The 10,458-nt window shown below is 40.6% G+C and overlaps 1 protein-coding gene across 2 annotated transcripts in view; it reads left to right on the top strand.

Moving 5' to 3' along the window:
* The window catches only part of LGR5 (leucine rich repeat containing G protein-coupled receptor 5), a 120,532-nt gene extending 110,620 nt beyond the window's left edge, over positions 1-9,912 (top strand). For both annotated transcript variants that reach the window (XM_019651759.1, XM_019651758.1), the window contains 5 exons: positions 1,646-1,717; positions 2,527-2,652; positions 4,185-4,330; positions 6,018-6,101; positions 7,118-9,912. In XM_019651759.1, the coding sequence (XP_019507304.1) occupies positions 1,646-1,717; positions 2,527-2,652; positions 4,185-4,330; positions 6,018-6,101; positions 7,118-8,205 (1,516 nt within the window). In that variant the 3' untranslated portion in view covers positions 8,206-9,912. The remainder of the gene's footprint in view (positions 1-1,645; positions 1,718-2,526; positions 2,653-4,184; positions 4,331-6,017; positions 6,102-7,117) is intronic.
* Positions 9,913-10,458: the final 546 nt, after the last annotated feature.

Raw genomic sequence — 10,458 nt, 5'->3', positions numbered from 1 at the left:
GGTTCAAATGAAAGGCCACTTACACAGGTGTTGGCAGGGAGCATGCAAGGGATGGGTGTGCAGGACCCAGCAGCATGACCAAGCGTGGGGCTGCAGAGACACAGGGAGGAAATGGAGTTTCCAAAGCCCAGGAAGAGCTGAGGCACAGAGAAGGGATGCAGTGGCTGAGAAAGTGTACAGCTGCCGACAGACAAGATTGCAAAACAGAGAAGGAGCAGATAGGTCCCAAGTGCCACATACTCTGCTCCAGTGACTTCCCCTGGGACTCCCACAGAAACAGCAGGGCACCTTGGGGATGTAGCCTCCAGGGCCAGCCCCAGGCACAGAGCAGGGCCAGGGAGTAGAAATGGCTTCTGCAGGGATGCTGGAAGGACCCAACCCACAGGCTCACCGATAGGAATGGAATTACAGTCCTTTGAACAAACATATTCTCCCCTATTTACTTAAAACACAATCATATCTCTAGAAGGCCCTGTGGCCAAACTTGGCCTGCATTCCTGATATACTACTCTGTGAGGCTCACCGGGGCGCCGATGTTCCACTTAAAGCCACTTAAAGCCACCGAAGAGGTGGTGACAGAGGCTGTGACTTGCATCCCTCCCTGGAAACATCGTAGGAGCAGCTCAGCAGAAGACAGCCTCCTCACCTCACTCCAGTCGCTACCTGCAGCTTCCCACTCCTTCCATGCCGTTTCTTCCCCTTAGTAGCTGGAGTTTTCTCCTGGTCTGGGATCAATGAAAGGGGCAAAATCAAAAGCCCTTTCAGTTTCCCCCAGTTTAAGGTAGCTTCTCAAATAATAAATATCCTGTGAATACCATTAATCAGGGTGGGGCCAATCTCATCAATCAACCACTTACCTGTGCTAGAGAAAAGTAGGCAGTGATCATTTTCAGTTTACTCAAATGTGTATACTTTAGTTACCCTTATTAATTAGGCGTTTTAAAAATACAAATTTTAAGTTCATTGCTTCTTTTTTAAAATGTGGAAGCTCTTATTCCTGTGAAATTATCTACATTTATATATATAGATAGGGGTGAAAGGGTGATAGGGAAAGGGTGATGGAATTTTCTTTCTCCGTAAAGTGTAGATCTTCTTTGTTATCAAAGGATTTTATTTCTGACATAGGCTAGCCTCTCTTTTATTCATTTCCTAGCTAAGAATTTAAATGTCTGTCTCCTTCACCGGGAATTCTTTTGAAAGCATCTCTGTTTCTTTTAAGGTCTGACATACATGGGCAATACAGACAAATTCTTGTTGAGTTTCACTACATATCCAGGGACTTGCTTGTCAGAGAAGAGCCTCAGAAGTTCCTATCTCGTCCCACTCCCCTCCCCCACTCATTTTAGAAATGTCCTAATAAAATTTTACAACCGTGTTAAAGTTATCTTTTTAGCAAGAAGAGAATAAAAACTAAGATACCCACCTGAATGATTTTCCTTTATTGATTTAAACAAGGCTGCTTTAAAGTTCTCTCTTTAATCATTTTATGTTATTAATATCTTTATCTGAAGGATGATTTTGGTAAGTTAATTGTTCCTGTCCTGAATGGAAATTAAATTTTGTTAGAATGAATATATATGGTAAAACGTCACACGGTCTTCTTTTATTATATAATCCTCTAACTTGCCTTTGTTTTAAAAAATAGGAATTTAGCTTGGAACAAAATTGCCGTTCTTCACCCCAATGCATTTTCTACTTTGCCATCTCTAAGAAAGCTGTGAGTATTTTATTACTTGTTTATGGCATGTCATTTAATCATTAGGGACTATCGAAGTAATAAAAAATGTTGGTTTTGCTGAAGAAGCCCACAGCTCACCGATTGCCCAGCCCTCAGTATTCTCCACACTAGAGCTGTATCAGACCAGAAAGGAACCCACTGTCCCTCCAAGGCCCTGTGGGCCCTTATGTGAATAATTGAGGATCTGGGTGACAGCTGGCTCTGGTTACTGAGGTGAAATTTTCCATTTTTGCTGAGCAATCAGGTGGAATGGAATAAGATGTCAGTTCACTTCTAATGGGCTTTCGTTTTTTAGTTCCCCATCTTGACTAATAGAAAACCTTCTGTCTCTTTTTATTTCTTTCCTTTCCACCTCTTTCTCCTTCCTCTCCCCATCTCCGTTGTCTAACAGAGAAAGAAGGAATTGGTCAGACAGAAATTAAGGGGAGAAGGAAGGAAATAAACCCCTGACAACGTTTTCCCTCTCACCCCTAATCAGCATCACTTTTCAAACTAGATGTCGCACCTGGCACTTGATTTTAGATGTTGCCACCTGGCAAAATTAAGCTGAATATAGAAAATATAATTTGGATGCAATTAAAACAGTTTTACCCCTGCAGCCCTGATTGTAAATAGAAAAGGTATCAGGAGCTGAAACCAAAATGATTACTTTTACCATTAAAAGTGAGGACCCTGCTTAGTAATTTTTATGGAACAGTTTAATAATCTTTAGGTTGGTTTCTTTTTTTCTACGTAAACATTTTATGCTAACACAGACTAAAAGCCAATTGTTGTTTGATGTTTTGCAGGGACCTGTCGTCCAACCGCCTGTCGTCTTTTCCTGTAACTGGGTTACATGGTTTAACTCACTTAAAATTAACAGGAAATCATGCCTTACAGAGCTTGATATCATCTGAAAACTTTCCAGAACTCAAGTGAGTTTGTCATTAAAACTAATAAGATACATTTGTGGTCATGTGAAATAATAGACATGTTATAGTTGTTTGCAAAATTTATGAGGTCATGGGACTCTTTTGAATTTCATTGCATGCCCTCAAGTCTCCCCCCACCCCTGGGGCATTGTTAGGACAAGGCCCAAGTGGAAGAATGGGTCTTCCTGACCACATTTCCTTTCTTTCTCAAAGATGCCTCCCGGAATTGTTGAGTTCATGGAAAGAGTTTGAAAACCATTGATCCATGGGATGTAAACTAGGACATGTAATTAAATAACATGATAACATTATTGTAGCCCTGTTTACATTTTTAAATTCATCTAGCTTGGGTATATGTTCTAAGAAAATGTACTAAATTAATATTTGCTTGAGGAAGTAATGCTCTTTAAAACCTGTTATGCTTACTTTCCATAAAGAAGTCCCTTGAAAGATTATATAGATGTATATTTTTTAATCTAAGTACTTTTTACATACTTGTAAAATTATAACCCCAAAAGAGAAAAAAATCTAAAATCACCCCCTAGACAACTTTTTTATGTTATTTCCTTCCAGACTTTGTTTCCAATGTATTTTTAATTGTTAGACTCATAAAACGTACACAAGCTTTTATCACGTTTTCGTCACTTAATATTATGTCATACCATAAGCACTTTTTAATGGTGCTGCAATTTTCCCAGCAGTCATTTTTTTAACTTTTTTATTATAGAAATTTTCAAACACTAAAGTAGAGAAAATAATATACCCATCACTCAACCGCAGCAATTATCAACATTTCACAGCAATAACTTTTCATAACAACATTGTTATTATTCATAGCACTGTAATAAACATCTTTATGCACATAGTTAATATTTTAGGTTATTTATTAAAGCTAAACTACTAAGGCATAATTATTGAGTGAAAGAAGATGAACATGATATTTAACAACCAACTTTTTTTTTTTAAGATTTCATTGGGGAATTGGGGGAGGGGAACAGTGTTGGGGAATTGGGGGAGGGGAACAGTGTTGGGGAATTGCGGAAGGAGACCAGCCAAGGTGTTGTTCTTCAGTCTTCATTGTGGAGGGCACCAGTCGCCATCTGGCTTCCCGTCGGCAGCTCGTGGCCTCCAAACTCAAGATGCTGTGTTCAATCTTAGTTGTGATAGCCACCATCCCATGCGGGAGTCGAACCATCAGCCTTGTTGTTAAGAGCATGCACTCTATCCACTGAGCTACCTGGGCGGCAGCTCAGCTCAAGGTGCCGAGTTCAATCTTAGTTGCAGGTGGGCATAGCCCACCGTCCAACAGGCAATCTTGTTGTTACGCCAGCTGAGCCATCCTGCCACCTGTTGGTCGCTTAGTGACAGCTCAGCTCAGGCTGCAGCATCACTGGCCCATGTGGGAATCCAACCAGCAGCCCCATTGCTCAGAGCTCACGCTCTTAAGCCAACTCTTAAGCAACCGAGCCACTTGGCCGGCCCCTAACAACCAGCTTCTTTAAGTGTGTTTTTTCTTTGGTTTTGTTCATTTAAAGGGTTATAGAGATGCCTTATGCTTACCAATGCTGTGCATTTGGAGTGTGTGAGAATGTGTACAAAATTTCTAATCAATGGAATAAAGGTGACAACAGCAGTACTGATGACTTTCATAAGAAAGATGCTGGAATGTTTCAAGTTCAAGGTAAGACCAGCTATATCATGGTGATGAAATTGTGTCTGGAAGGGCCTTGAAAAGTCATCAAACAGATTATCTGAACTCCAGACAAGTCCCTATGTAACCACTCCAGCAAGCTGGGAATCCATCCCACTTTTTAAAGATTCCCGGCAAAAGAGAAAGTTCCTTTGGGATTCATTCTAAAACTTCATCTTTTCTGTAAGTGAATTTTTAATACTCATATTTATAATTACATCCCCCTTAGTATATATTATCCTCAGGGATAGTTAGTAATATTGATATCAATAGGCCCAAAAATGGCCCCATCACTGTGGATACCTTTTTCAAACATGTTTCTGAGATCTCTTCTCCAGAAGATAAAAATCCATTTTTATTCTTATCTTCTTTTCTCCAGAAGATAAAATCCATTTTTATTCTTATATGGAAGATATACGCATTTTAGATGGCTCCATATTTCAGCAGAAGGGCTTAAGAATCTAATGTCTTATCCAACTAATTTCAAAACATTCTCCCTTCCTACCCCCCACAGGGTTATCTGTCAGGAAAGTGAAATGAGATAATGTCTGCAAAGCACTTGGCTTTCCTTGGAGCAAGACCTTACTTAAATAGACAGCAATGCACCTCAAACCACACCTGTGGTAATGAGGAGGCTCTCTGGGCAGCCCCCATTTTCCTTTGCCTGCCAACCTTGCATGTTTGCACAGAGTCTAAACAGACTGGCTTGTCTTCCTTTGGGCCTTAATGATTTGTTGATTCCCAAGCAAGCAGGATTCAGTCGGTCATCACATTAACATTTCTTCCTGCACACATCTCAGTTTAAGGAACTCATATTTTGGCCCTTGGTGGGTTTTTTTTTTTTGTTTTAGGCCACAGCATGTGTCTTGCTCGTTCTTACTTTAGTTTTGTCTCTAAAGCAACAATTAGAGGGCCTTCTATGTGCCAGGCACTGTTCTAAGCCCTAGAGGTACAAAATTAACAAAAGAGATGAGGTTCTTCACGGATTTTATTTTCAGGGACAGTAACTCTCAACCCTGGGTCGCATGTTGGAATCACATGGAAGCATTTAAAAAATTCAAATGCGCAAGCCCCAGACCAGACCAAATAAATAAGCATCTTTGGGAAAGTGTATTAGATCACAAAACTCCAAGCACCAAGCTAAACCAAGCACCAAGCAGTTACTTGATTTGTACCCTGTTAAGCAGAATTTCCCAGAAAAGACTGAAACTTAGCATACCTGATTCTCCCTGTTGTGCTCAGAGAACACAGCCCAGGACATTTGCACTACAGCTATCTACATGTTAGGAAACTGGATAAAGTGGTTCTTCCACTGAACAGAGAGGCCCACAGCCTCTCTTTATTTGCAGTCAGTGCAACCTGGGGCCATCATGAGCACCAGCAAACAAGAACAGAACCAGAGAGCTTAGAAGTTATGACGAGGACCCTGGGGTTCCTCTCCTTTACCCCCAGTTCTGCTGGAATACTATGTCATGTAGGAGCCTGAGCAGAACATCCCAAAGCAACTTTAGAGCCCACTTGCAAGAAAGCCAGAGCCCGTGGAAGAGCGGGATATCTGACCTTTGGTTCCCTTTGTGACACTTGTCATCTCGAGGGCAACCCAAGACCCTCCTCCCAGTAATTGGTCCCCCCAAAAGAGAGACAGAGTTAACCATTCCAGGACTTCTCCCTCCTGCAGATGACCGTGATCTTGAAGACTTCCTGCTTGACTTTGAGGAGGACCTGAAAGCCCTTCACTCGGTGCAGTGCTCACCTTCCCCAGGTGAGAAAGGCGGCCTCAGCAGCAGTCCCCACCATTGACTCTGAGGCCATTGGTGGCAGCTGGCTACACTTCAAAGCAAACTCTGTGCCACCTTTGTGGTCCGTCAATATCCCTCCCCACAGGGACCTTTAAAATACAAATGTCCATTCCCTGGAGTTAGTCTCCATTCATAAACAGGATTTTTGCAGGAGACTTTTGATTCTGATTAATGGAAACTAAAGAATCAGCCATGTAGTTAGAAGCATATGTAGTTAATTTTAAAAATTATATTAGCAGACTAGCCTAAACCAGTATGCAACAGTCTTGTGTAATCACTTATTTTTTTATAAGTGATTTCTATTACGTCTTCCCAAAGTGGCTATTTGGTTAAAATAAATAATAGTTTATACAGATAAGTAAATAAAAAATCTATGTATGTCGACTTCATAAATTGTCCCATTCTCAGAAACAGGATGGACCAGCTGAATAAAAGCAAGAGTTGATAGTTTATTTTCAACAATTAGATCATTTCTTGTTCCCAAACATCTAATGTCAATCTAAACCTAAGACGAGATTTTCATGAAATTCAACTTCATACAACCCATACTACCTCTTCTAATATTATGGAATATTTCCTAGGATTCTCCTCTGCTTGCAGAACCTTTTTGAGGCATTCTGGGGTGTGTGTGGCGGGGGAACCAAAGTGTAATGAAAAGCCCAGGAGATCTGGCTTTTTTTCTGACCCCAATACTGCTGTATTCGGAGGATCTTAATCAAGTGATTTAAATTCCCCGTCTCCATTTCTCTCTGTATAGAGCTTTGAGCCCCTGGTGTGCTCATCCCATCAGTGCTACAGAAAATCTGAGGCAGTAAATGACAGTGGTTTAAGAAGTGAAGTGTGCCACAAGGCAACTGTGTGTTTCTGTCGTTATTGGCCTCCATCTCTTGGTGTCCTAAGAAGAGAAACAAAATATAATTTGGCAAAACGTTGTAAACCCTAATCTGATACCCAATTTTTTTCTTCCTTGGACTTCTAGGCCCCTTCAAGCTCTGCGAATACCTGTTCGGTAGCTGGCTGATCAGAATTGGGGTGTGGACCATAGCCGTTTTGGCCCTTACTTGTAATGCCCTGGTGACTTCAACAGTGTTCCGAGCTCCTCTGTACATTTCCTCCATCAAACTGCTAATTGGGTTAATAGCAGCGGTGAACATGCTCATGGGAGTCTCCAGTGCAGTGCTGGCTGGCGTGGACGCGTTCACTTTTGGCAGCTTTGCCCAGCATGGTGCGTGGTGGGAACAGGGGGTCGGTTGCCAGGTCGTCGGTTTTTTGTCCATCTTTGCTTCAGAGTCATCTGTTTTCCTGCTGACTCTGGCCGCCCTGGAGCGTGGGTTCTCGGTGAAATGCTCTGCGAAATTCGAAACGAAAACTCCTTTTTCCAGTCTGAAAGCAATCATCTGGCTCTGCGCGGCACTGGCCCTCACCATCGCCATGGTGCCCCTGCTCGGTGGCAGCGGGTACAGCGCCTCCCCCCTCTGCCTGCCGCTGCCCTTTGGCGAGCCCAGCACCACAGGCTACATGGTGGCTCTCGTCCTGCTCAATTCCCTTTGCTTCCTCGTCATGACCATTGCCTACACCAAGCTCTACTGCAATCTGGAAAAGGGAGACCTGGAGAATATGTGGGACTGTTCCATGGTGAAGCACATTGCTCTCCTGCTCTTCACCAACTGTATTCTGTACTGCCCTGTGGCCTTCTTGTCCTTCTCCTCTTTGCTGAACCTCACCTTCATCAGTCCTGAAGTCATTAAGTTTATCCTTCTGGTGATTGTCCCACTTCCTGCATGCCTCAACCCCCTTCTTTACATCCTCTTCAACCCCCATTTCAAGGAGGATCTGGGGAGCGTGGGAAAGCAAGCCCACATTTGGACAAGATCAAAACACCCAAGCCTGGTGTCTATTAACTCTGATGATATCGAAAAACAGTCCTGTGACTCAACCCAAGCCTTGGTGACATTCACCAGTGCCAGCATAGCCTACGACTTGCCTTCCAATTCCGGGTCACCACCAGCTTATCCAACAACTGAAAGCTGTCATCTTTCATCTGTGGCATTTGTCCCGTGTCTCTAATTAATATGTGAGAGAAAAAGTTTTCAGAAATTGAAAATCCAAAAATGTGAGATTGAATACATCAGAGCAGTAACTAAACCAGCTGAGTTGAAACTTGATTTTTTTTTAAATATCTGAGTGAAAAAACTGACAACCTATTGATACTGGCAAGTGAAAACTAGGTCTAAATGCTGCCTGTATAATTCATTCAGCTAAGAGATAGATCAGTCACACTATTTAGGTAAGCCCAGATTTCTTTCAAAAAACAGATTGAAATGTTCAAAAAAGATTCTCCACGATTTCAATTGAATTCTTTTTAAACTCACAAATCTAATGATTTGGGGGTGGGGGTGAACCACTTGCTTACAAAAGGGGTGCTAAACCCAAAACTCCTTCAAAGATAGTTGGAGGTATTGGGAAAATAAGGGTTTAAAATAGCCTACAGTACTAAGTAAAGGTTGTCACCAATATGACTTCATTTTAATGACTATGTGGAGATGTTTTAGTCCTCCTTTGCCTTTCCTCAGGACGGATCCTTCCAAGTGACCAACCCCCCCATGAGTGGATAACGGAAGGCATTGTCCTTCTCATTTACTCATATTCACATCATTTTTAGAGATGCCAGATTTTATGGGTCAGCACTACCTGGTACCATCCCCAATGGAACAAAACTGCTTACACATATTTTGACAGGAAAATGAACTTAAATTGCCATGAAGGCAATCCCGTACAGGTAGGTTTGCCTTGTCTAATTCATTTTTAACTCCTTGGTGCCCAGAATTCAGAAGAAAAGTCCATTGTCAGCAATGGACACGCCTAGTAAAGATGGTAAGCAACCTGGGATTTTTTTTTTTTCCTCCTGGGTGAGTGCACACTTTTCACAGGAGGTTTTATCCGTTGGTCAAACGCAGACATGACATAAATCCACTGACAACTTCTCACATGGAGCTTTAGCAACAATGTCTGAAATCACTTTGGATTCAATAGAGAATTGCTAACATATTACCCTGTTTACTTAGCTGGGTTTTAGCTGTGTTGTCTTTGGATCAACCCACTTGATGTCAAGAACATGACTTCTCTGCTTATTCTATATTTAATACATGTATTAGGTATTTTAAGAAGCAAAATTATTAAATACTAAATAAAGGTCAAAGGATTAACTCTTAACTTTATTATACTACATTAGCTTCAATGCATCCAAACCAAAAGATTGTTAGGTAGATTTATTTTTATATAAGCATGTTTATTTTGATCAGATGTTTTAACTTGGAATTGAAAAAATACATTTATGAGATGTTTTATAAGATGTGTAAATATAGAACTGTATTTATTACTACAGTAAGATTCAGTAACACAAAGGACTGTGATAATAAACCATGTACATGGCATATTTTTCCATATATATTGTGCTTCTCTGCCCATTTTCTTTAAATTCATTAACTGTATATAATATATGTAAATGTATAGTACTTGTAAATAGATTCCAAACTTGCTTTTCTATTGGATACAAAATAAAGAAATTTGTAATAAAAAGTGTGACTATAAAACAAAATACTTTCAAATCTTTTATTAAGCCCATAGACAAATATATGATCTCCTAAATGCTTTTGATTTTGATGTGTAAGTACATTTGTTATCTAAGTATTTACACTTCAATATGTTAGGTATTTTGGACTTACCTTAAGAAGTAAATCTTTCACAAGAACAAAATAAAATATTTTTACCAAATCCTGGATTGTTTCAACTATGATTGATAAGCCATTTTGTCATGACAGATGACTTGAAGGTTATTGTCCCCAGCAATAGTTTGGATTTCATAGCCAGAACCTATTTCTTGTGCAATGTAAAAAGAAAAAAAAATTAGAAAAAAATATATAAATAACAAATCAATCTTAAAATTATTCAACACAGACAGGACTTTTCTGTAAATTCTTTCTTTAAAGAAAACGTATTTCATGACCATGTCAAGGCCAAAACTTAAGGACATGTGATTCCCAGGGCACAAAGAAATACACTATTCCCCTTCAGTTTCTATCTCCCAAAACAAAAGAAATAAAATAATTTTTCTAAGCATCTTGATCCAGACCCTCCTGGCTTCAGCGATGATTACTGATCTCCCTGTACAGGTTATAAAGTGAAACCATCAAGTACTGGTTGGAGGCCCAGCATCATAGCTAAGATCAGCCCATATTTCCTAAACGCCCCCCAGGGTCCTAGCACGAGTTTCCCACCCATCCATAAGATAGAACCATATGCTTCACCAAACCTAGTTCA

This window comes from Hipposideros armiger, unplaced genomic scaffold (assembly GCF_001890085.2).
Source record: "Hipposideros armiger isolate ML-2016 unplaced genomic scaffold, ASM189008v1 scaffold_166, whole genome shotgun sequence".
Taxonomy (NCBI): Eukaryota; Metazoa; Chordata; class Mammalia; order Chiroptera; family Hipposideridae; genus Hipposideros; species Hipposideros armiger.
This window is presented reverse-complemented; position numbering and strand designations above follow the sequence as displayed.